This window comes from Neophocaena asiaeorientalis, unplaced genomic scaffold, assembly GCF_003031525.2.
Source record: "Neophocaena asiaeorientalis asiaeorientalis breed wild unplaced genomic scaffold, Neophocaena_asiaeorientalis_V1.1 scaffold59, whole genome shotgun sequence".
Lineage (NCBI taxonomy): Eukaryota > Metazoa > Chordata > Mammalia > Artiodactyla > Phocoenidae > Neophocaena > Neophocaena asiaeorientalis.
In genome coordinates, this window is record NW_020174268.1 from 6,662,867 (window position 1) to 6,690,507 (window position 27,641).

General features: G+C 38.0%; 1 protein-coding gene across 2 annotated transcripts; it reads right to left on the minus strand.

The window, feature by feature from the left end:
- Nucleotides 1-1,552: 1,552 nt before the first annotated feature.
- On the minus strand, nt 1,553-18,419 carry SPRYD7 (SPRY domain containing 7). 2 transcript variants are annotated; one of them, XM_024755423.1, is made up of 6 exons: nt 18,255-18,385; nt 16,533-16,745; nt 12,999-13,115; nt 10,406-10,572; nt 5,765-5,867; nt 1,591-2,475 (listed from the first exon to the last, which is right to left on the minus strand). In XM_024755423.1, the coding sequence occupies exons 2-6, from the start codon at nt 16,546-16,548 to the stop codon at nt 2,378-2,380; spliced, it is 501 nt and encodes a 166-aa protein (XP_024611191.1). In that variant the 5' UTR covers nt 16,549-16,745; nt 18,255-18,385; the 3' UTR covers nt 1,591-2,377. The 2 variants fall into 2 exon arrangements, with proteins under 2 accessions (XP_024611190.1, XP_024611191.1); XM_024755422.1 differs by lacking the exon at nt 16,533-16,745 and having other exon boundaries at nt 1,553-2,475; nt 18,255-18,419.
- Between the last annotated feature and the right edge of the window lie 9,222 nt (nt 18,420-27,641).

Below are 27,641 nucleotides of genomic sequence, written 5' to 3' on the forward strand. Positions count from 1 at the left end.
ATTAACATCTTACATTATTATGGTTCATCTGCTATAATTAATAAACATATTGAGACATTATTATTAACTAAAGTCCATGGTTTATTCAGATTTCCTTAGTTTTTACCTAATGTCCTTTTTCTGTTCCTGGTTCGCACATTACATTGACTTGTCGTGTTCCCTTAGGCTCCCCGGGATGTGACAGTGTCTCTGACTTTCCTTGTTTTTGATGACCTAGACAGTTTGGAGTACTGCTCAAGTATTTTGTAGGACGCCCCCCTACTGGAATTTGTCTGATGATTTTCCTCAAGATTAGACTGAGGTTATAGGTAATTTTCCTAAGAGAAATTAGATACCTAGAAATTAAAAACACATCTAGACTTCATCAAACTGTTGCCATGGACATAACTCATGTACCATTTTTAGTATTGTACCTATTCTGTATGATTAGAGGTAGCAAACATAGTCTTGAGAAAAGAATATGATGATTAAAAAATAAGTTTGGCTTTTAAAAAATAAATAGGAGGTAGATAACATTATAAAGAGAGCAAACAGTAGTCATATTAATTCTCTTTCCAAAATAAGCATATTTTTATGAATTAAAACTACTAGGCCAGAAAGTCAGATAAAAATGCATAAACAATATAAAGTTAGTTCAATTCTATATATCTACAGAGGTAAATTTGGGATTTATGTAAGTAGATGTTACTCAGGTATATCTATGTTTTCAAAACATTGTCACGTTTGTGTCTATCAAATGGAACAATAAATAAATATTGTGCAGGATTCTTTTGTCTATGGGGCAAAAATAAGTCTTAAATCCTTAGAAAATTTAGAGTAGGCAATCATTCTCAAAGAATTCTCTCCTGAGCAGTGGTTTCTCAATCTTTCGCATGGATCAGAATCACCTGAAGGGCTTGTTCAAACACAGATTCCTGGGTGCTATCCCCAGCAGTTTCTGATTCAGTGGGTCGGGGGTGGGGCCTGAGTGTCCATTTCTAACAAGTTCTCAAGTGAGGCCGAGGCTGACGGTCTGAAGCCCACACTATGAAAACCACTGAGCAGAGTCAACAAAGAAGCTACGTTCATTAATTGCCTACGATGACAAAGGTGTTTTACGTATGTAATATTATTTAACTAGTTACAGAATCTCATCAAGGGTATGATTATCCCTTTTATAAATGGGGAACCTGAGCTCAGAAAGACTGAGGAACTTGCCTGAAGAGATAATGGGATCAGGTGGCAAAACTACAATTCAGATCTCCTTCAATTCTAAAGCCGTTTTTCTAGCAAAACTACAATTCAGATCTCCTTCAATTCTAAAGCCCTGTTTTTCTAGTACAACATACTGCTCCGCGTTGGTAAAGGAGTGAAACGCATGCATCCTTTGCATGCCCATCTGGAAAGGAGACTGTACCAGATATAGAAAGTGATTTGTTCAGCTTAGTAGGGTGTTATCTAAAGGTCAGGGATTCTTCCTGAAAACCAGGCAAAGGCTCAGGGTCGTGGAGAGAATTCACTTATCTCCAAACTTCTGAAATAATCAAGGGTGAAGTGAATTACTGTATAATTAACAAAACAGGAAGAACATGTATTTAATATACTACTGAATAGTCCTTAATTACTAATATTTTATTATTCCTTATGGAAAAATGCACATTTAAATAAAAGTCCTTAAAAGAATAATCTCATTTCCACTTAAGTTGAAAGCATGATACTACTCTGCTGTGTACGCTACATCACCAATCAACCAATACTTACTCAGGTTTTGAAGTAACACAGCATGATGGTCTTCAACAAAATACTCTGACAGCTACTACAACACTTATCTCCTTTCACAAAGAAAATCAAAAGTAATGACATACAAACAAAATAAGCAATTTAAATTTTAAGAAAAGTGGTACATTTTATAGTAAATAAATCGCCAAAAATGAAGTTGCCAATAACATAAACTTGTCACTTTGTTATACTCTATATAAAAAAGACAGAGACACAAAATTATTGGACTGCAGACTTAAAATAGTTAATGAGGTCTACACTTCAGAATGACAAATACCTCCACCCAACTCTGTATCTCTATCAAAACAAATATTTTATGTTAAGATTCCCTTTTAAATATCTATATACGTATTTCCATTTAATACTGTTAATCAAACCCACAGTCACATTTATTTAAATAAGAATTAAATAAACTGCCCCAAATGCTGATTTCATTATCACAAAACCTAAGTATTTTAAATCACAACTTCAGGATGGTATATTGTACACGTTGGTTCCTTAGACAACATTAATGAGCATATTTTTAAGGATATATTGTCATCTGTAGGTCAGGTAAAGCTTTATTAAATGGTAAACACTTTTAACAGTGCAGAAATACAAGTTTCAAAAACAAATACATTCAGAAGATCTGCTGTTCAAATAATATCTTTTCAAAACCAGGTGGAGGAGTATGATAAAATTCACTGAACTGGCAATCCAAAATTGCACTGTCATCAACTAGAGATAGAAAAAAAAGAAAATAAATTAGAAGCAAACACCTTAATTTGAATGAATACATAAATTATAAACTGTTTTCATAATGCCATAATATTAATAGGCAGGAAGAATAAACGCATCTGCTATCCAGGTTACAAAACATGATCCTATTGGGTAAAAACCACAATGAAGAATAAAAGCTATCAAGAACACTGAAAGGAAATACATCAAAATATTACTAATAATTATTTCTAGATGATGTAAATATCGGTAATTTGAGTTTTTCCTTACTTACCTACCCGTATCTTCTCAATTTTACACATTAAGATAAATTACTTCTTAAAAAATATTTTATTAAAAAAATTATAGATTCACAAAGAGTAGCAAAAATAATACAGAAAGTCCTGTGTACCCTTCACTCAGCTTCCCCTAGTGGTAACATCTTACACAACTACAGTACAATATCCAAACCAGAAAACTAACACTCATACTAACACTGTTCATTAGACTACAGGCCTTATTTAGCTTCTACATATCTTTACCAGCGTTTACTCAAGAGAAATGAATGCATATATCCACATAAAGCCTTGTGCATGAATGTTCACAGCACCTGTATTTGTAATGGCCAAAAACTGGAAACAGCTAAATATCCATTAACAGGTGAAGGGAAAACACAACTGTGATATATCCACACAATGAACAATACTACTTGGTAATAAAAATCAATGAATTGTTGATACATGCTACAACATGGATAAATCTTAAAATAATTATGCTAAGTAAAAGAAGCCAGACAAAAAAAGAATACAAATTGTATGATTCTATTTATATAATACTCTAAAAATGCAAGATAATCTGTTGTGACAGAAAGCAGATAGTGGCTGCCTGGGGTGGGTGGGGAGAGGTGAGTAGAAAGCATTAAAAGGGGGCAGGAGGAAACTTAGGGGTGATGAATATGTTCATTATCTTGACTATAGTGATGATATGGGTGTTCACTTTATAGCTACTTGTTAAACTGCACATATATGTTTAATACACATTAGTATTTTATACTTAATAATAAATGCAGAAAAAAAGTTAAGCACTGGATTTGACATTCATGAAGTCACTAGTGATTTTAACAAGGGTGGCTTCAGTGAAGTGGTGGTAAAGGCACCCACACCGGTTGAAGAACAGGTGAACGATACAGTATAAACAGTGACGGAAGCTATTCTATAAGAAATGCAGCCATATAGAGAAGGGTAAACAGAGGACTGGTGAGGGTACGAGTTTAAGGGAGGGTATTTTGGAATGAGAATGATTCAGAATGTTCAACAGACATTGAAGAGAGAGGTTGATGACATGAGACAGAGACGAAATAATGACAGTAAAGACCCAGAGTCGGGGAGTTTGAAATCTAGACCAGAGACTGAGTTTTCTGAACATGAAGGGCACCACTTCCTCTAAGATGGGATGGGAAGAAGGCAAGACTGGAGTAGATCCAGAAAAGCTTCAGGAGGATGGGGAGGAAAGCTGGAGTTTACCACTGATGGTCTGTTTCTCTATAAACTGGAAGGGAAGGTCAATCTATGGAGAATGAATAGGGAATTCAAGAACCACAATGAAAGTCTGGAATGTGCAGAGATGTAACAACACTTTTCTTTAGTGTTATGCAGTGTTGTCTCTCCATAGGTTGAATGCAAGAACTGACAAAATGAATGACTGGATGGATCTAGGATTAGGGATGGGATAGAAGACAAAGGGTAAGGGAATTTGAATTTTATTTTTATCTTTGATAGTATCTGGCTAAAATATTTGATTTAATTGGACTGATTTATCAATTTCAATTTATAAAATACATTACTATATATAATTTATTACCTTTAACTTTATTACATTAAAAATAATGCCAAATCAAAGAAACAGTTTAGAATAAAAATCTCATTTGCTATATTCATTTATAACTCAGTCATTCTACTGATATTTATTTCATTTCTCAGACTAAACTATTTTGAATATTAAGCTACATTCCCATGTATTTAAGTAAATACATTTCTTTTAGGCTTACCCAATATTGCAAATACACTAACCTATATCAAGCTTAAAAATACACCTTTACATGCAAAGACATGCAAAGATATAGAAGGCAAAAATCACTGAAAAGTAATAATTTAGGAAAAAAGAAGATAAATGAAAACCTTAAAATAAAGCATAAACTATGACTGTTATTATCAAATTATTAAATATTTTTATTTGTTACTGTATATTTTTCTGCCATTCCGAACAAACACTGCTACTTTTCCAGTAAGTTACTACAAAAAAGTTAGCAATTAGTTTTTATTATGGCTCAAATCCTTAGATTAATTGATTAAAGTAATTAAATGAGAAAATGTTTTTAGAGCAACTAAAACCACAGGCAGAAAAATCATATACCTGTTGATTTAAAGTTGATAACATAAAAAATGAAGAATAGAGTGATAAAGGCACAGTGCTTATGTATATTTTTTATAAAGAGAGACACCTTATTTTTTAGAGATACAAATAAAATAGTTAAGAATAAAATGGTATAATGTCTGGCATTTGCCTCAAAATACTGCAAGGAGGGGGAGATGAAGAACAGGAGGACTGCAGGGAGGGGATGAAACGTGACTGGCTACTAGTTGATAATTGTTTGAAGCTGAGTGATGGGTACATGAAAGTTCATTATTCTATTCTCTTCTATACATGTTTGAAATTTTCTGTAATAAAATTAAAGTAACTAACTGGTACGGAGTCATCTCTAAGTAACCCAATTCTTGGAGGGATACACTTGTACAGAAACTATAGTACTTACACATACATGGCTATCAAAAGCAAAACAATCAATATGAAACCATTCTAAGTCAATATTTCTCTCAGAAGAGTTTTAACATTTAGGTAATTTTATAAAGGTAACCAATGCTCAATCTACATGAAATTCCCATCCCTATTTCCAAAATATTCTTTACAATTACATTTCCTGGCCATCTAACCCTCTCTAACAAATGGCAGAAATATCTTTTTGTAAATTCCATAAAGCTTTTTGGAACTTTCTAGAATATAAGACTATATGATATAAAAGGGAATATGGTTATTGCATATTTAAGTATAATCATTGTATTTATCAAGTTTACTTTTTAAATATATGGGGAATAAAAACTTTCCTTCGTCCTGTCAAGTGGGATTGTGATAACCTACTGAGTACACTACAGAGGTCCTTATTAACTTGTCCAGCCTTCCGAATGACAGTTAATGAAAGTGCTAAGCAAAAGTTAACATATATCTAATAATGTTTAGCAATATTTTAGCTTACCATAAACAACTGGATACACTGTCCCTCGTATACCTGATGCTGGACAATGCATGTTTTTTCCATTCAAATATACATTTAATTCTACATGGTCATATGTAATACCCTAGGAAGCAAAGTAAATATTAAAAAGGGTAAAAATACACATGTTCCATAAAAACCTGAACAGCCAGAAAGCACTGATTGGGGAGCATGGAAACACAAAAAACTAAGCAAAAGGTCACAACAGCTTGTATTAAGGTTTACAATTAGGTAGAATTCACTTGAACTGAGCTAAAAAAAATTAGTGGTGATTATGTGGGGGGGAAAAGGTAAAATCCCAAGAGTCCACATTAAAGGTAAAACTAAATCTTAGTATTATATTCAGATAATCTGGATTTTATATTTTGAATATTAAGATGATATAAGTACTATATACTGTAAACAAAGAGACCTTTTAGACTCATATAGAAAACACTGCTCTTTATATACAGAATTTGATCTTAAGGGGGGAAAACAGTGAAGTTTTCACCATTAGGGATTATTATCTGTCACTGCTTTCAATTGTGATGAATTGTCTTTATACAACTTATTTCCAAAAAGAAATGATATATTTCTGTATCTCTTTACCTTGGCTTCAAATATGTCAAGTGTATTACCAAGGTAAAGTGGGTATTTACAACTGCATATAATTGGTAATTAGTATCAAGTTGAAAAATAGAAAAACAACAGCTCAAAAGACTTTAAAAAGACAATAGAATAAAAATATATTACTTTGTACCTTATTAATGGTACACAAATCACAATTAATAACAATTATTATTATTAAAATGCTGGAAAACAAATAATCTGTATTATGTACCAAACACTATTCTAGGCACTTCATATTTACTCATTTAATCCTCGTAAGATAGGTATTTTTATTATCCCCATTTTACAGATGAGGTAGCTAAAGCACAGAGAGGTCAAATTTACCTGAGTTTGCACAGTTAGGAAGTGGCAGAGCTGGGATTTAACCTCATGCAGTATGGCTTCGGAAAACTTATTCTTAATTGCCACGCAATTCAAAACTTCAAAACTTTTAAGAACTTTTATACTTTTAAAACTCTCTTTAAGACTTTGTACAATATTTACTAATTGATGACAAAAAGAGAGCTTTACTTTGAAGAATTAAGAATAGACAGTGGAGACGTTTCAATAGAAACCATCACAGACCAAGAAGCAACCACTTCAAGGATTTCTGACTGTGGATAAATTATATGAACCTACAAGCTTTTAAAGGTAGAAAAACATCTTACAGATGATCTAGTCTTAACTCCCTCACTTTCCAGTTAAGATAGCAAAGGCCCAGATGAGTCAATGTGTTAAGTGCTGTAAAAGATTCTCAAATCTTAGCAAGGCCAGGGTTAGACTAAACACAGAAAGATAAATGCTGCTTTTGTTTCACTTCAGTTTACATACTTAAATAATAAAGCTAAGTGATGGCTAGGATTAGCTTTTTTAATGAAGTCGTCTGTTTTCATTTAGAAAACATGATTACAAAAATAAATAAATAACATGATTCCATAAAAAGCAGTGTGTTACTTACTCCCTTTAAAGGATTACTGGGAATCTAGCAGTTCAGATCAGCAGGCTGTAGTCTTGGGCACCCTTCCCCACCTGCTGGCAGCATCACCTACTGCAAGCAAGCAAATTTTCAACCCCGCCCTCCAGCACCAATACCCAGCACCCGAGAGAGAAGCAAGGAAGGAGGTGAGAACCCCTGCCCTCCAGCAGCAGAGTTTAAGTTCAAGTATTTTCTAACTTAATCTGTCCTTTTTTTTTTTTTTTTGGCTGTGCCACGTGCATGAGGGATTTTAGTTCCCCGACCAGGGATCGAACCCATGGCCCCTGCAGTGGAAGTGCTGAGTCCTAACCACTGGACCGCCAGGGAATTCCCTTAATCTGTCCTTTTATACGCTCTAGAAACTAGGTTTGATTCTCTCATAATGATACCGAGAAATGTGATGTGTTCTAAGGATTTATCAATAATTATTTGCAGGTTGGGTGAAGCGACTCTGAAATTAGACTGCCTGAGATCACTCCAAATAAGTTATTACTTAACTTCTAATCTGTAAAATGGTAATAATAGTACCACCTATTTCACAGGGTCATTAAGAGGATTAAACAATTTAATCCCTGCCAGGCACTTAAAGCCATTGTGGCCCATAACAGATGCTAGAGAAGTGTTTGCTATTATTATTATTGTTACACAGAATGTTTATGAAACTTCTCTGAAATTAAACTGAAAACAGCAATTTTAAAATGTAATCTGCACTTTTCTAAACTATATATAAAAGGAAAAAATAAGCATAAGCTGTTTCAGGAATGCCTCCCTGGTGCTGTAGTAGGCCCTGTTGGTACTATATGATTACTGTATAAATACAATCATTTGGTTAGATGTTGAAAGCTTGTTTTTCTTGATTCTCCTGAGAGAATGGTATATGACTGAAATTCTACACATTAGAATGTTTTTCCTGTCTTTATAATTCATTCTCTTTTCCTATGCTATTGTCAGTAATTTAGTGAAATTTGTTCTCAAATGTTTAAACTAGGAAGATAAAGTTAATAGAGTAGGATAATGTTTTACTTTTCAGGATTCTGCTTATATTTCATCTTTTTGACTCCTCCTTTTATCAGAATGGGCATAAAAACTCAAAGTCTAATTTATTTATTTATTTTAATTTTTGGCTGCATTGGGTCTTCATTGTTCTGTGTGGGCTTTCTCCAGTTGTGGCGAGCGGGGGCTACTCTTCGTTGCAGTGTGTGGGCTTCTCACTGCAGTGGCTTCTCTTGTTGTGGAGCACGGGCTCTAGGCGCACAGGCTTCAGTAGCTGCAGCACGTGAGCTCAGCAGTTGTGGCTCGCGGGCTCTGGAGAGCAGGCTCAGTAGTTGTGGTGCACGGGCTCGGTTGCTCTGCAGCATGCCGGATCTTCCTGGACCAGGGATCGAACCCGTGTCCCCTGCATTGGCAGGAGGATTCTTAACCACTGCGCCATCACGGAAGTCCCTCAAAGTCTAATTTAATAATGCTGACAGACTAAAAATGACATTCTTAAATCTGTCAATTTGAGGTATCAGTCACCTCAGGGAATGAGACAGGAAGGCAAGAATAACATACAGTAGAAGTTCAGTACATCAACAAAGAAAAACATTTGTTACTGATTAACCTATCTTATGTTTGAATTTCATTTTTTAGTATAAACAGGTTGACGGCACCAACCTGACTTCAAGATTCTCTTCCACGAAATAACCATTTGAATAAGGGTGTTCTACATTATGGGTATCTGGCAATGACCTACAAACACAGAACCAACTATTCGAAAGGAAAAGCAGATTTTAAAAATGGTTTATGCCTTTAGTTTCCTTTAGTTAATTTAGGAAAAACATACTTTCAATAATTTACCTATTTGAAGACTCTTCTTCACTATTTTTTTTTTTTTTTTTCAGTACACGGGCCTCTCACTGTTGTGGCCTCTCCTGATGCGGAGCACAGGCTCCAGACACGCAGGCTCAGCAGCCATGGCTCACGGGCCCAGCCGCTCTGCGGCATGTGGGGACTTCCCTGACCGGGGTACGAACCCGTGTCCCCTGCATCGGCAGGCGGACTCTCAACCACTGCGCCACCAGGGAAGCCCCACATTTTTTAAATTGCATAAAAGATCAGACCATAATTAAAAATCATTTCCACATCTTCCTTCACTCTCTTCAAAATATTGTATACTTCTTTAATTCAATAACCTGGATTTACCTTGTCTGTTTTATCTTATTATTAGAAACTCTCTCTAATTATTTACAGATTCTTTTCAACTTGGTATGAGAGCCAGGAACTGAAGGCTCTGCGTAAGGAGACCCAAGAACTCTGTTCTCAGTCAATAGCTAATGGCCTGAACTCAGTGTATAAGGTTCTTGGACAACACTGTTTGAGAGGAAGTATCTGGAAAAAGGCAGAAAGGGATCTCTGGATTACATTTTCAATAGGGTGGCTTTGGTACAGACTTAAATATATCTAGTTGGGAATAAAAACAGAGAAGTCAATAATATGTAACTCCTTCTATTCCCTGCTTTCCAAAAAAAGTTTTCTACAATCAAGCCTTAGAATATTGAGTCAGTTTTTTGAAGAGTTCTGAAAGTGAAGGAAGTTTAGTAAGGTTATGTTTAACGAGGACCAATGCTCCTGATAAAATGCTGTACTTCTTTAACAGAAGTTCATAACAAATTAAGCAATAAATGTCAAATTTTTCTCTAAGAGATCTCCAGCTGCAAAAATACCTAATATTTTCCAATATAAAGGTTAGCAAACTTTTAAAATTGTGGGCCAAGATTTCTTTTATGTGAGAGAAGCAGGAAATGATCAGCAGCCAACCTGTCATCAACTCTCCCTTAAATGGAAATAAGGGTTCATGCGTATTTTCCTGGCCAGTGGCAGCTCTAGAAAGGAGAAGGCAGTTAGGTAAGGCAGCAGCATCTACATCAAGTGCTCTCTTTGGAAAATGTACTACCTCATTAGATCCAATTCTGGTGCTTTGGAATTCAAACCACAAACTCAGAGGCAAAAGTAGAAATACTAAAAGCAGTTCAAGTTTAATAATTTACAGTGGAAAACAACTCCACAAGAAAACTCACCACCACGTCTCCCTCCTGTGGAAGGCTGTTTGCTGGCAGCCTATTTTTCTCTTCGTTGTTGTGATATAGGGCTCCATCATTTCTCATCACCAGACTATGCACATCTCGGCCAAGAGGGATCTGATTCAAGTTAACTTTCTGAGTTGCAACACCAATACCCCAGATTCCTAAAAGTATAATAATTTAAATGCTCCCCAAATCTGCAGTATACAAATATGAAAGGAGTTGTTTTTAAAGAAAGTGGCGTATTATCACTAAACTATTTTTTTGTTAATCTTTAAAAAAATTCTTTTAAAAGTAGTTTGCAAACTATACCATGTTCTCTTGCAGATGCAGTACAGCCTGGGAGATAAGCGAGTGGGCCCTGGAGTTGTACTACCTAGGTTTAAATTCTGACTTTGCTATGTCATCTTGGGCAAGTTACTTAACCTCCCCCTGCTTCCTCACCTGTGAACTATGGATTCTAACAGTACTATCCTCTTCAAGTTATCAGAAGATACAGCAAGATCATCCAAGTGAAGCACTTGCAACAGTGTAAGTATTAAAAAAAATGGGTAAGTAAAGCACAGAGGAAGTATTTTTAAAAGATACTAGCTATTGTCATTATTATTATTATTATTCTCTAAAAATATTATTAAAAAGTTACACAATGAATTTAAATGGCATGGGGTTCTATTTCAAGCACCACCTCCGAGAAGCAGGAATTTACTGTCTTTACTTTTTGCATCTATAATATGTGACAAATAATATATGACCTGGTAAGTATCATGGAGAGGAGAAAAATAATGATAAAGTGTAAAATCATTTTCTTATCCAATACCTTAAGTTCATGAGTTTAAAACCTTTTGGTCTAAATTGACTTTTTTTTTTTTTTTTTTTTTTTTTTTTTGAGGTATGCGGGCCTCTCACTGTTGTGGCCTCTCCCGTTGCGGAGCACAGGCTCCTGACGCGCAGGCTCAGCAGCCATGGCTCACGGGCCCAGCCGCTCCGTGGCATGTGGGATCTTCCCAGACCGGGGCACGAACCCGTGTCCCCTTCATCGGCAGGCGGACTCTTAACCACTGCGCCACCAGGGAAGCCCCTAAATTGACTTTTAAAGCAAGTAGCTCTCTTCTTAATCTAACAGAATACCTACAACTCCCGGTTACATCTCAAAGGGTTTCCTTCTCAGTTTTTATCAAAATCAGTTAGGAGAAATTCTATAGCTCAAAGAATGTTTGAAGACCATGTTGTCAATCAATCAGTTTTCCTGGATTGAGTGAGACCATCAGAAAGCTGCATGTCTGGACTTCACTGTCTTGGCCTCCTAAATAATTTGATTATATAATTTATCCTCCAAGGTGGGACAAGAGTGACAGCAGGTGATAATACTAATTTCATGGGACAACAGTTCTAGACAGGGTTACAGAGTCCCCTTACTCCTAAAGAACTGTGCACACTGTGATACACTTGGGCACAACTGCCTGAAGCTTTCATTGAGGGAACAATGCTACAAACTCCAATAATGCACTTATTCTAGAGATATCATTGAGGATAGCACCCTTTATAGAAAACCCACATAAAAATTTGTATTACATTTCAGGCTCAAGGAACTATCTGCTTCTCTTGAGAAAAGGTATGTTATACTTGAGAAGATTACAGTAACCAGAGACATTATGCAGCCAGTGAGTTAACTTACAAAAGAATGGAATGGAGGACAGATTCAAATTTATTTCACACACTTAAGAAAAATCAGTATTTAAAATGAATTTAAAAAACAAGCCCCAGAGGAATATTTTATGTCATTCAAGTAAGAGTAAGAGCAGAATTAATTTACTCCACTCTAGATTTCCAATTCTGTACGTATATTACTCAGGCCATGTTTCACTAGACATTTCTTTATAATAAAGCCTTAAAAAAATTTCCACATATTCAACACTGCCACAAGTTAACTGATTAATAACTATCATAATACTCATGTAGAATTGCTATACAACTCAAGAAACTTCAGAATTTAAAAAAACTTTTTTTAATTTTTAATTGAAGTATAGTTGATTTACAATATTGTGTTAGTTTCAGGTGTACAGATTCATAAATTTTTAAAGAGACTTTAGACTTCTATCAGAATTCTAAATCTGCCAATTGCTTCAGAAGACACTGAATCAGGGAATCTTAACAAGAGTTAAGAGAAAACCTCAGGATCATAAGTTTAACTTTATCCTAAGATAAAACAGCAAGAGTCTACACCTTATATGCTTGACCAAATGAAATGGTTCATCTAGCTGCCACTAATAATTAACCATATTAATAATAATGCTTGTGCCTTAAACTGAACCAGTATGTCGTGTCTTTTAAACACTTTCATATATATAGCTCATGTGAGGCAGGAAGGGCAGCTCCTGTAATCCGTTTTATGGATGAGAAAACTGAACCTAATATAACGAAATTGACTAATTAAACCAGGATCACACAATAAGATGTGGAAGAAAATGGTCTTCTAAGTAAGCATTTGGTGTTTTTTTAATTACCTCATTAATCTTTTTCATATATTGAAAATTACTCCTCATATTTAGAATAATTAGGTCTTTTAATAGTCAAGTACCATTATACCAACCTGTGGACTGGATTTTGAATTCAAAGTAGCTTTTGTTTTGATGTAAAGGTGCACTGGCTAAACAACCTCCTGTTCCACATATTCTTCTTCCATTTTTTACAATGACAACATCCGTTCCTAAACAAAAGAATATAGACACTGTAAAGTTTTATATTCTCTTAACCAACAATCAAGGTTAATTTGTTTCACTTTTAACTCTTGGTCTCCAAAAAACAGGGAGACTATATATACTTTGAAATATAAAAATACTGATAAATTATTTAAAATATTTAATTTACTTTTTTCCTGGGAGAACATTAATATTAATTTGTGGCTAGAAATCTTGTTTAATTAGGCAGTTTCAAATAAATAGTAATTCTGAATTATACTGAATATTTGAAACACTTTTAAGGTAGAAGTAGACTTTTTTTTTTTTGGCTGCGCCACGTGGCTTGCGGGATCTCAGTTCCCCAAACCCCGGACCACGGCAGTGAAAGCCCAGAATCCTAACCACTAGGCCACCAGGGAACTCCCAGAAGCAGACTTTCTTAAATTTTAGCCAATGAATCAATTTGATGATTTCATAAATATCTTGATTTAAATAAAAACATAAACACTTAAAAGAAACTGGCAAATTAGTACCATTTTCAGTTCAATCTAAACAAATCAATCTGCTAAAAACTGACTGAATGTCTACTAGGTACAAGGTCCTATGCTAGTGCTTTGGTCAAGTAAGAATTGAAGATGAACGGAACACGGAAAGGAACATACATCTATGTTCTTGAAATAGCTGACACGGGGCTTCCCTGGTGGCGCAGTGGTTGAGAATCTGCCTGGCAATGCAGGGGACACGGGTTCGATCCCTGGTCCGGGAAGATCCCACATGCCGCGGAGCAACTAAGCCTGTGCACCACAACTACAGAGCGTGCACTCTAGAGCCCAAAAGCCACAACTACTGAAGCCCACGTGCCACAACTACTGAAGCCCACGCACCAAGAGTCCGTGCTCCGCAACAAGAGAAGCCACCACAATGAGAAACCCGCACACCACAACGAAGAGCAGCCCCCGCTCACTGCAACTAGAGAAAGCCCACACGCAACAACGACGTCCCAACTGAGCCAAAAGAGAAAAAAAAAATGGGGCTTCTCTGGTGGCGCAGTGGTTAAGAACCCGCCTGCCAATACACGGGACATGGGTTCGAGCCCTGGTCCGGGAAGATCCCACATGCTGAGGAGCGGCTAAGCCCATGAGCCACAACTACTGAGCCTGCGCTCTAGAATCCGCGAGCCACAGCTACTGAGCCTGCGTGCCTAGAGCCCGTGCTCCACAACAAGAGAAGCCACTGCAATGAGAAGCCCGTGCACCACAACGAAGAGTAGCCCCCGTTCGCCACAACTAAAGAAAGCCCGGGCCCAGCAATGAAGACCCAACGCAGCCAAAAATAAATTAAAAAAAAAAAAAAGAAATTGCTGTCATGGAAAAATGCTAATTTTAGGATTTTAAAAATGTTTGTAAGATAGCTGTTGTCAATCATATTGCAAATATGTAAACAAGATTTTAACATCATTAAATGCGTTGTATTTTCATGGAAAATTTTAGTTCAAGTAACATTTGATAGATGAGAGTGAGAAAAAGTCTCTTGATAATGTGACTCCAATACCAATTCTTTTCCAAATATTGATTTAGGAAAGCTTATCAGAGAACATGAAGAAAGTTAACAAAATTCTAATACGTAAGAAATATCCTGTAACATCGAGGCATGTGATTCCCAAGATCCGTAACCAGTATGATTTTTCTGGTAGTAAGTGTACAAGCCAAGCAGATCTGGCTGTGAGAACTGTAGGGGACTCCTCCAGAGGGGGTTAAATAAAACTAGAACATAGTAACAAAAGGTATTAACAGAGAGGCAGGTCTCTCATTAACTCACTGTTGAATTCATACTTAAAAAATTATTTGGGACAAATACATAAGAGAAATACCAAATTTTCAGATTTTATCACAATTCTAAACTGGTTGATTTAAGAAAGACACTCTTATTTAAGGTAAAACTAAGATCCTATTATATGATTATTAAAAACTTATTAGCATCCTTTTTTTTTTTCTAATTACAAATGTTAAACCGCAAATTCTGGGAAAGTGTCTTTATACATAATTTACATCTGGCTGCCCCATATACCTCAGCAGTTTCAACTGGAGAACATCCAGGGCCCAGCTCCTCCTTGATGGCAAAGACCATGGAGTGCTTGGCATCCAGCAGACGCTCGACAAATAACTGATACAGAATTGAATGAATATGCTCTAAGTACTGTGAAGTGGACATGTAGTATCTGTTTTCCCTTTCCCAACAGACTTTGCTCTGGAGATCAAAACAGTTCCAAGGAAGCTGACTCAATCTCTGGTTTCAGGGGTACAGCTTTGACCTAGGTTAAGTTAATCAGTGCATTCCACATTTCCTGGCCACACTGACTGAGTGAAAAACGGTTATATGACCTAAGCCACTACCATCAGAGATAGTCTCAGGACTTTTGCAGAGAGAATGAAGGGATAAAGATTCTCTCATTCTTGCTGGATCTGAATGAGGAAGCCTACAGCCCAGGGAGAGGCTGCAAGTTATCATGGATGCCAGCCTTCAGGAATAAGCAGCAGAAGACAGAGGAAAGAGATGAAAAGAAGCTCAGTCCTTAGCAGCACTGAGTCTTCCTGAAGATAGTGCTGCTTTTGTACTTTTTAAATTTACATGAACCAATAAATTTCCTTCATTGTTTCAACTGTTTTGAGTTGCAGGTTTTACAGCCTGTAACTGAAAGCATCCTAAGTGAAAAACATTTCAAAGAACTATGCAAATAAATGTTTTTTTTTTTTTCATACCCAGCAATACTTTTTGGTTCTCATACATATCTCTGAGTTGGAACCACAGAACCAACTCTGAATATGCTATTATTCTCTTACTTCAATCTCATTTCTTATCTCCAAGGCATTCTGCTAGGTACTGAGATGTTTTATACAGAAAGATGGATATATTCACAGAACATTTTAGAGTGTTTGTGAATCACTGGGGAATTATCTTAAGCTTATTCCATTTCTCTTTTTTAAGTACAAAGATATCCTACATTTGGATCTATGTGATTTGTACAGTTTCATTAATTATCAAGATTGCTTAGAAAGACAAGGCAAATTTGAGTTTAGCCAGAACACATATAAACATAGCCAAAGTGTATTTTTTAAAAAACATTAGACATTTCCAAATGAATGGCATCCCTTTCAAAGTAGCTACCTTGGAAGACATTCATTTCTAAAAAGTCAATTCACAATTAAATATGGAGGTTGTGGCAAAAATGAAGATATTTATAAAAACTACTCCACAGAAAATCCCAAGAGGAATTCCAAATCGTTTTTAAGTGATGCAGCATCACCAAAATAAGTGACAACTTTGAAAGAGACAACATTCATTTGCATATGACATGTACAGACTATTTTCTTAACAAAAAAACGGCAATCACATTCTTTAGGTGACCTAATACAGCCTTTCACATACCCAAATACATGCATACTCACTCAGTGTGCTTCTCATATTTCAACTTAAGATCAACTGATGCTTGAAACCTGTTCCTAACTTGATGAGCCTCTCCTCTTATATTATTTGCTTTCTAAAATCATGCTTCTTCTGTGATTGAAGAATTTGAATTTACTGGAAGACAGGTTAAGAAAAGTTTCCACGCAGATGGTAATGGGGGATGACATTACTCTACTGAAAGATGCTGGGCAGCTCTGGAAAAAGGAGAACATAGTGGAATGAGTACAAGTGACCGGTTCTTCGTGGAAGAAGAGACTAGAGAAAAGGAATACTTTAAAGAGCAGATTGTAGTAATTCAGGAGTTTGGCAGTAGAGATAGAAAGAGCTAAAGCTGACCATCTGCTCCAGGATCTACGCGTGGTTTTCCTTTACTGTGTTCCTAGCATCTAAAACAATGCCTACCGTATAACGTCAGCCAATAAATATCAGTTGGGTGAACGAGTAAATGAAATGGAAACATTTTCTGAGGGAAATTATAGAATTTGAACATCTGTCTATAAATGATGATGAATAAGAAATAGATATACATACATATATATTTATGTATCAGGGGTCTATATTATACTTGGGATATCTAAGAATTAAAATACCCACATACAAAGTGGTAAACAATGATCACATCTGTGATTTAGTACATGCTACAGACATAAAATGAGCAGAGTATTTCCAGAATTATAAAGAATCTGGGCGGGAGAGGGTTTTGCTATAAATATTAAGAATTCCCTTTGTTATTTCAATGCACTGTCCTTTAGCCAAAGAGAGATGTGGGGAAAACTGAAAGTGCAGATGTATACTTTGAAGAGAATAATCCGCAAAAAAACCAGTACTCTGAAGTAATTATAGTGGGAAATCTCTCCTTCTAGAACCATATTCCAGAAGCATGGAACTACATGGGACAAGTCTAAGAACAGAAATAATAAGGTGGTAAAAGAGGCTACAGAGGGGAGGAGAAGAACGTTAGAAGAGGAGCTGTAAGCTCATTTGATAGTGGAAGGAAAAAACATAGATGCGAAGAAGCAAAGCGCTGTTTTATTTCTGCAATAGCCTGACCTGCTGGGAAGAGGCCGGTCAGAAGAAATTACACCTCTAAGCGTGACTAACGGGGGTCGGACAGTGGGAGGTTTTCGTTGAAATGACAGGTTCTGACCTGAGCGGTGGCTTCAGGCTTCTGCAACTTGCCTTGTTTTGACTTTAGGAGATGAGAGGAAAATCATTTCCAATAAAACAACCGATAAATGATGGGCTAAGAGAAAGCTGTCAGGGCAGAGGAAGGAGTGGAGGACAGCTGAAGCTTTCCGAAAATGTGTGGGACTGGACTGGAGCTAGGCAGTGGAGCACTGTAGGAGGAGAACAGAGTCCTCCCCACTCCCCTCGAAGGTGACGTCTTACACGAGTCCCAGGAGGCGGCAGCCGGGAGGACACTGCTGTGGAAACGGGTAGGTCCACACACCCATCTTCCCAAGACAGGAGCTCACAGGGCTGCGCAGCTCTGAACGCAGAGCCGGGCCGAGGTGGGGTCGGCCGGAGTCTGGAGGAGACCCGCGAGGCCAAACCGGGTCCAGGGCAGCGTCACAGGGTGAGGGACAGGGCGCGGAGCCCGGCGGGGCCCGGCAGCGTGCGGTCCTCGTAACTCCAGGCTGACCCCGACCAGCCGCGCCCGACTCGGGGTGGGCCGTTGGGTCTGGGGAAGGGAGAGCCCTTACCCATGTGCTGCGTGTCCAGCTGCACGGCCGGCATCTCCTTCAGAGGGATGTGGCCCGTCCCGCCATCTCTGCAGCACCGCAGACAGCAGAACACCGAGGCGGCCATATCTCAGGGACCTCCGACGCCGCCGCCACCGCCTACCGCGCCTAGACCGCGGCGACACCAAAAAAAAAAGACTTTTCCTTTCGGGCGGCCCAGTCTGTGTGCTGATATTGACGGCCGCGCGAGCTTGTCTGGTCTCTACAGAAGCTCAGGGGTCTTCGGGTGCTGTATTCTTAAAACTGTGTTCCCCACTTCGACGTTATCTTTAGGGATGAGTTGACAGAGGCAAATCTGGCTGGGGGAGTGGGAGCTGATTTAGAAGAGCCCCACGGTTTCCCCCGCGCGCCCAGGAGTGAGAGAAAAATTTGCCTCCTGGGAGAGCCTCCGCCACACACCCCCATCACGCCCCCCGTACCGTGGCGGGTTTCTGAAGAGTTTTCTCAAGTCCTAAACAGACGCACAGGGCCCGGAAGTAATGGCTGTTAGTGACTGCACCGTGGATATGCACCCGGCGCTCTAAATTGTCGGTCCTGCTGCATTTTAGGTGCAGAGATGGGCGTTCCGTGACCTTTGGTGCCGCGCGGCCGCGGGAGCCCAGGAAGCCACCCCGAGAGGGGACCTCTGGGGCGGGGCGGGGCGGGAGGGCGATTCTTGGCCGGCGTCTAATAGGCTCACCCTGTTCGTGGACAGTGGATTCGGATTCTCATGAGTGTGATGGGAACTCGGAGGCAGTGGGAAGGCTGCGGGGCCTCCAAGGGAAGTACTCAGTTCCTACCGCGTGTTCTTTCTTGCGTCCACGTAGGATCCTCCCGTGGCGAGCGCCTGTCATCTCCGTGCTTACTTAGATCATCGCCCCTGATCCATTTTTGCATCTTATGATATCATTTGGCGTCTGGAGATGGTCTGGGACAACCTCTAGAATTAACCTGGCTCAAACCTTTGTTCCCAAATAAGGTTTCCATCCTGAAGTCTTCCCCAGGGTTCAAGTCTTGTGAAACTGGATGCGAAATGCCCCCTTAGTATGTAATGGGTTCCTCTACACAACTTTTTAGTGACCTGAGTACAAATATCCTTTATGGAGAATTTTTCTCCTCAGAATAGGAGAATTTTTTCTGGGTCCTGGGTCTCTGATGTTTATACAAATGGTGTTTTCATTACAATACTTAAGAAAACCTCCAAGTTTTGTACTTTGAGATTTAGTTATCATAGGATTGGTAACCAAGGTGATTACTGAACCCCTCACTGCCTATAAAGTACTTTCTTGGTAATCACTTTACACATGAAATTTTATTTTACTGAAAACCTTGACCAATATTCTGAGAAGTGTTAACGTTCTAGTTTTTTCCATTGGGAAGGAGTGGGGAGTTGAATAGAATGCTGCAGAAACAAAAATTTTCTGCCTGTGTGTGAGGTAGGCACTCTCACATCCGTATCTAATTGAATTCTTGAAAGGTTTGAGAGTGAATATTGTCTCTACTTACAGATGAAGAAATAGGCTTGGAGGGATTAAATAATTTGTGTAGCCTCAGATGACTAGGAAATAAACAAGGTAGGATTCAAAACCCATCAGTCTGACTCCTAAGCCTGTATTTGCTCCACCAGATCATGCTGCCTCAAACTCTGAAGTTCTAACTCTTGCAATTAATGCTACAATCCTCTTAAATGTGCTCTCAGTTCAAAATGCAGATGTGTGCTTTATTTTTGTATGTTTCATTAATCTCTAAACTGGCCATAAACTTCCATAACTCATGTGTTTAGACAATAAAATAAAATCAGTTGTTATAAGGTAAAATATTCAGAAATATTATTAAAAGTAGTTAGTACATGTATTAAATATATAATAAACATTCAGGCCATTCAAGTTAGTCACATCTTCAATGAAAAGCCAGAGTCTTGGGCTTCCCTGGTGGCGCAGTGGTTGAGAGTCCCCCTGCCGATTCAGGGGACACGGGTTCATGCCCCAGTCCGGGAGGATCCCACATGCCGCAGAGTGGCTGGGCCTGTGAGCCATGGCTGCTGAGCCTGCACGTCCGGAGCCTATGCTCCACAACGGGAGAGGCCACAACAGTGAGAGGCCCGCGTACCACAAAAAAAAAAAAAAAAAGAAAGAAAAAAGCCAGAGTCTTAGATGGCTGTGAATTGGCCATTTCTGTAGAGACAAAATTGCCCTAGTCTTTCCTGTCTAGAAAAGTAATTTGCTGGGGCACTGCCCAGTGAACTTTGCCCCCATTATAGCAACTCAAGTGTACTCAGCAGTATGAAGCAAGCAAAACTGGTTAACTCCTGAGACAGACTTCCCTGTCTTGGCAGATGAATGCCATCCATGAGCTCGCAGACCTTATTCCTTCTTATATCTGAGATTCTATTATCCTTTCATTATTATTTTCAAAGAAATTAGCCTTTCTTTTTGAACAGCACAATGTTAGAGCTATTTTGACAGTCTTTCACAGCTATCACTTTAAATAACCATCACAAATAAACCCTACAAAAAGTTTCCTAATAGTTAGTTAGAAGGTCGTTTATCTATGTCAAAAGCAATAACAGAGAATGACTACTTGAAAAAAAAGTCTATCTGCTTCAGCGACACTTGCCAGGAACTCAACTGATAGGACAATAATGTAAAGCATGTGCTTCCGAGTTGACTTTAACATCGTGCTCAGGATTTTCTTTAATGATTTTTATGCCAGGCAGACATCTCCTGTTAGTCAACTCTACTCCCTGTACTGGGTCATACAAAATGGTTTCTTTCTTAAAAACTCATTTATCAGTGTATTAAGCCAAACTTTTTTCTTGGAGTAATCCAAGCCACATTTGTGATCTTTTAAAAATCAGAAACATTACAAAAACTCAGACCCCTAAAAACTAACAATGTTACTAGAGCCTTGATCTATTCATTATTATAATTTTGAGTAATGGTAACTGACATTTATGTGGTGCTTACTGTTGCCAGTCACTGTTCTAAGTACTTTTTATAAACTAATTTAATCCTTGTAGCAACCCCATGAGGTCAAGCTGTCTTCCACTATACAGATGCAGAAGCTGAGGCAAAGAAAAGATAAGAAATGTGCCCAAAGTCACATAGGCAATAAGGGAAGTTGGACTCAAACCAAGGCAAGTCTGGCTCTAGAGTCTGTGTTCTTAGCCGCTATGCAAACTGCCTCCCTAGGGTGCTATATCTAAGAATAAATACCCAATTTTCTTTTTGTTTCCTTCTCTCCCTTACTTCAGAGGTTGATATTTGATATTTCAATTTACCAGGCAGGGACTTCCCTGGCAGTCCAGCGGTTAAGACTCCTCGCTCCCAATGTAGGGTTTGATCTCTGGTCAGGGAAGATCCTGCATCCCGCGTGGCACAGCCAATAAAATGAAATGAAATGAAATGAAATCAAATAAATTTACTTGGCATTAGTTGCACTCATTTAATCTGGGTTTGCTGAATTATAAGGTATACTACCGATATTCAACAACCAAAAATAAGGCAAATAGCATTGAGACACTTTTACTTACAACAGATTGACATTAGTCATGTTGCAACTTTGCTGTCAGCAGCAGCGTAGAACATTTTCCAGCAGTGTCCTTCATCGGGTGTCTCTAGATGGCCCAAAGAAAAGGATATTTAGTACTTTCAATTGTTAAGACACTTAAGCCAGGTTGAGATGGAAAATACAGAGATCTAGCATTAGGAAAGAAAAAGAAGATGGGGTAAGATAAAGGAATTTGATAGAGGTACAGAAAAATAAGAATAATAGAGGATAAAGCAGAACAATTTTTTAATATTAAAAAGGAAGAAAAAGAAGCCAATAGTAAGTGCTCTATAAATAAGGGGCCAGGGAGTAAAAGATGTGATTTACCAAAAACTTTCAGCCTGTAAGAAGTGTACCTTCATCTCCTTCCCTTCTGTGGATGATAAAGCAGGCTATCTTTATCATGAAGTGCCTCTTCAAGTCTTTGCCTTTTTTAAAAAACTGAACTGTTGTTTATTCATATTGATTTGTAGGAGTTTTTTTTTAATGTATTCTGGATAAAAGTCTTCTGTCAGATATAAAATTTTATGAACATCTTTGAAACCGACCAGGACCCTGTGGGGCCCTCCTGGGCACAAAAGTCTTTCTGTGTCCTCCATTTTTATATTTGCAGGAAAAAGGCTTCTGTCTCCTAGACCGACCTTAGTGAATACCAAAGAGCAGATTCAAACAGTTGCTAATCAGGGAGGTAAGGGGATGCAGAAACAAAGGAGGAACAATCAAAAAACTATAGTGCAGGATCATGGTTCCTCCTCAAGGGATATACGTGTAACAATACCCTTGAGTTCTGCAGGAACTAAGGTCCCCACCCAGGTAGAGGATGATAACTTCAGGCTGAGCTGCAAGATTATTGGAGCACTGCCCTGTTACCTCACCACCAACCAATCAGAAGAAAGTCTCACACCCTGCAGCCCTCACCCCCAATTTTCCCTGTATAAGCTTTTCCCCCCAGACCAGGGGAGTTCGGGGTTTTGGAGCACGAGCCACCCATTCTCCTTGCATGGCCCTGCAATAAACCTTTCTCTGCTCCAAACTCCAATGTTTTTGTTTGTCTGGCCTCACTGTGCATTGGGCACACCAACTTGTGAACTTGTGTTTGGTAACATTTTCTCCCAGTCTGTGGCTTGCCTTTTTGCTCTTTTAGTAGTGTCTTTGATGAAGCTCTTAATTATAATTAGATCCAATTTATCAATTTTTTTCCTTTATAGTGAGTGCCTTTTGCATCTGTTCAAGAAATCTTTCCCTACCTATGAGTTTACTCTTAATCTTTAAAAGTCAGCATTGATCACCACATTCATTGATTTATGGAATCTCTCACTAGGATTTTTGGCTAATAAGCTTTGTTGATAAACAGTGCGGGCTCAGTAGTTGTGGTTCACAGGCTCTAGCGCACAGGCTCAGTAGCTGTGGTGCACGGGTTTAGTTGCTCTGTGGCATGTGGAATCTTCCTGGACCAGGGATCAAACCCCTGGTCCCCTGCATTGGCAGGTGGACTCTTAACCACTGCACCACCAGGGAAGTCCCTGGTGTTCCATTTTAGGTTAGCTCCTAAATTTTGATTGCTGATCAAAGTAGCTTAGTATTTCATTTGTTGTGCACTCAATAACATTGGGAAAGAGTACACTTTTTCTATGAAATAATTTTTAAGAGTTCACTATTTGACAAACTCTATATGTCTATTGTCAATAAGCTTTAAAATAACATTTCTTTTTTTATATATAGGCAGTAAAACTTCATAGTCACATAGGTTATGTTTGTATACTTACATATTAACTATAATTCATCATACAGGTGATTTTTGACATCTTAATGATTTATTTCAAAGCTGTATCATTGCTTAATGGAATAGGAGAAATTATTTCATGTGAATTTCCTTTAATTATCGTACCAATAATTTATTTTCATATAAATTCTTTTTTCATATAAATTTATTTTCATATAAATTCTTCTCCAACATTATGTGGCTCTTCCCATTTTGTGATTGTGCCATTCCGTAAGGAACAAGACTTTTATCCTTTTAATTAAAAGATTGAAAAAAATTCCAATCAGAGTATGATGGTTTTCTAACATTTCCTTTAAATATCAGAAATATTATATATTTTGCCAACTTTATCAATATTTCTCTGTAAAATGTACACTTAATCTTGATGGCTTCATTGCTTCACTAGAAAGGCATATTGGCACAACGGATACTTTATCTGTGAGCAAAGTTATGAAACACAACTTCAAATAGCTAACTGAATGTTACCATCTCTTTTTTTAATATTAGACATTTTGAAATAAGAGCCAAATAAGAATGTTCATATATGTATATATTTACCATATATATATGTATATATATATGCAGTTCTCACAACAATGAAAAAATGGAAACTATTCTGGCTAATGCAATTGGATGGGTGTTAATACTAATCACCAAGACACCAAGGTTTTCTCATTTGTTGTCTTATTAAACCTTCACAACGACACAGTCAAAATTATGATCCACATTTACAAGATGTGGAAATGGAGACTGAGAAAGATTAAGTATCTTAACCAGAGGCATAACTAATAAGTGCTAGAACCAGAAATCAGGACTACTTGCTTCTTAAACAGGTGTTCTTTCAGTGTTATCTTTCGGCATTTGAGGGTATATAGAGTAGAGTTTAGATTAGTCAGACTAAGGCCATGACTATACATTATGATTAAATCTTAGATGGATTAGTCGTGGGGGAATTTCTTAGTTACATTAAATGGAGGTGATTATTAGACTTGGAAATTAAGTAACAAAATTTCTGCCCTTAGATTTAATTTAATAAACTCACACATGACGGAGATTAGCTTCCCAGGAGAAGTAAATCAAAAGACGATATATGACCAAAGAACACTCAGGTGAGATGTTCTTAATAAAATCCCACAGAGACCAAACTGGACTGAGGTGAGGAAGAACGGCAAAGGTGAGAATTCCCTGGTGGTCCAGTGGTTAGAACTCTCCGCTTTCACTGCCAAGGGCATGGGTTCAATCCCTGGTCAGGGAACTAAGATCCCACAAGCCGCGCGGTGTGGCCAGTTCAAGTTGTTCTGTGTGCAGATCAGTAAATAAAGCTACAATTGAAAAAAAAAAAAGAATAGCAAAGGTGCCTGAGAAGAGGCCAGTGAGATAGGATGAGAAGCAGGAGAGATTCTTGTGTCAAAAACCAAATGAAGAAAGGGTTTCAAGGAGGGAGTGAACAATTGTGTCAAATGCCACTGAGAAGATGGATAAAATGAGGGCTGAGAATGGCTGCCTAGATTTAAGAACATGGAGGACATTGGTGGACTTGATGAGAGCTGTTACTGTAGGGTACAAAAGCCTGACTAGAGTGGGTTCAGTAGCAAATGGGAAGAGAGGAAGTGGACATAACAGGAATAAACAACTTCTGAGTTTTTTGGGTTTTTTTTTTTACTGTAAAAGAGAGCAGAGAAATGGCCTGGTAGCTGGATAGAGATGTGTGAGCCCAAAACATTGTGGGGTCTAGAAGTTTTGTTTTAAAGAAGGGAGACACTACTGTTTGTTTGAATGCCACTGGGGAGGGATCCAATAGTGAAGGGAAGATTCCTGATTCAAGAGAAAGCATTGCAGGAACCATATCCTTGAGCAAGTGAAGGGGTGGGATCTAAAGCATAAGTGGTGGAGTTGACCTTCAGTAAGAGCACAGATCATTCATCCTTAGTAAGAAAAGGGAAGGCAGAGCATAGAGGTCTATACAGTTGAAGTAGCTTTTGATACAGCCATTTAATAACTTCCTTGTCAATCATTTGGTTTCTCAGGGATTCTGATACCAGGAAGAAGGTACCTAGCACAGCAGAAATGGGATATTTATGTTACTGGAAGGGAATATTACATGTTGTAAATTAATAAATCGACATTCTGGTTGGTTAGTGAGTGGCTTCGAGTCCTGACAAAGTACTGCAAAGCAATTAGACAGCTGACATACTGAACACAATCTTGCAATGAATTTTCAAGGAGTTAATACTCTAATATTTAAAGAGCTCCTAAAAATTGAGAGGAAAGAGACTAACAATTCTTAGAAAAATAGGGAACAGACATGAACAGTCAGTCCACAGATACAGAAAAGCCAATGGTCTTAAACATGTGAAAAGATACTTAACCTTACTTATAACAAGAGAAATGCAAATTAAAGTTACTTGGAGGAAATACTATGTTTCATATTAATTATATTTTATACTTAAAACATTTTTCAGAATAGCTTACAAAAAAAGAAAAATAAATCAATATGCCATTTCTTAACAACTAGATTGTCAAAAGCCCAAAACTTCGATGATACATTCTGTTGGAGAAGCAGTTACTCTCATACACTGCTGATGTATTGATAAACGCAAAATGATATAATCACTACGGAAGAGAATTTGGCCAAATCTTGCAAACGTAAATATGCATTTACCCTTTAACTCAGCAATCCCACTTGTGGGAATCTAGCCCAAAGTTACACCAGCAAAAATGCAAATGATGTTTATATAAAACTCTTTGTTGTGACTTTTGTTTTTTTTTTTGGCCACTCTGCGTGGCATGCGGGATCTTAGTTCCCCAAGCAGGGGAACCCATGCCCCCTGCAGTGGAAGCGCTGGAGTCCTAACCACTGGGCGGCCAGGAAATTCCCTGTTGTGGCATTATTTGTAAGAGTAAAAAAGTAGAAACAACCCACATGTCCATCAATAAGGGAATTGATTGAGTAAACCATGATATGTTCACATAATGAAATGCTATGCAACTCTAAAAAGGAGTGAGAAACATTCCTATATATTGAAATGAAGTAAACTCCAGGATATATTGTTAAGAGAAAAAAATCAAGCTGAAGGATAATAAAGCATGCTGCCTTTGGTGTAAGAAATAGCAGATGAGAATAAGAATATATAAATGTATATGACTGCATTTTTTGAAGGAAATAATGAAAGGATAAACAAAAAAACAATAAAAATAATTACTTAGAGCAGGAGGGAAGAAACAGGGTGGAGGGGATGACATGGAAGAAAGTGAGGCTTCTGTGAATGTGCCTTAGTATACAGTTTTGACTTGGGGACCATGTAAATATTTTACATATTTAAAAACAAAATTAAAACAAAAGAAAAAAGTAATCCCTAAACAAAACAAAACAAAAACTTGAAACTAATGAACCCAAGTTTATGACCAAACCATGTCCCATTCTGGGTTTGGGGCACCTCACCTGGTTGGCCCTGCTAACCCTGGCTGGTTCCAGGTACCAGAGAGAGACTTAGAAAAGTTGGAAGAAAGAACTCCAAAGTGTGAGGTTCCCTGAAACAAGGGGCCCAGAGAAGAGGCTTAAAGGAAAGGACTGATTTTAGGGCAACCAAATAGTCAATGATAGAAAGTTCTCCCATACCGAAGAATCACAGAAGGTAAATGGAAGAAGAATGATACCATTTAAATGTTACCCTTAAAAAAAAACACAAATGGGGCTTACCTGGTGGCGCAGTGGTTGAGAGTCCGCCTGCTGATGCAGGGGACACGGGTTCGTACCCCGGTCTGGGAAGATCCCACATGCCGTGGAGCGCCTGGGCCCGTGAGCCATGGCCGCTGAGCCTGCTCATCCGGAGCCTGTGCTCTGCATCGGGAGAGGCCACAACAGTGAGAGGCCCGCGTACCGCAAAAAAACCAAAACAAACAAACAAACAAAAAACCACAAATGAAATAAAGGATCAGGGCAATGATCATCAATATTCATTGATGATTGATGATTCGTCTAAAATTATTAGACGAAATGCTGATGGAGAATTATACCGTACTGAAAGCAACTGAATCCACTGGATAGGCTGAGCATC

Excerpts from the sequence above, each read along its gene's own strand:
- SPRYD7 (XM_024755422.1), bottom strand. The coding sequence starts at position 18,360 with ATGGCCGCCTCGGTGTTCTGCTGTCTGCGGTGCTGCAGAGATGGCGGG. Across the intron at positions 13,116-18,254 it reads GCTGGACACGCAGCACATGG|GAACGGATGTTGTCATTGTA; the intron begins GTAAGGGCTCTC and ends TCTTTTGTTTAG. Across the intron at positions 10,573-12,998 it reads ATTCAAAATCCAGTCCACAG|GAATCTGGGGTATTGGTGTT; the intron begins GTTGGTATAATG and ends TTATACTTTTAG.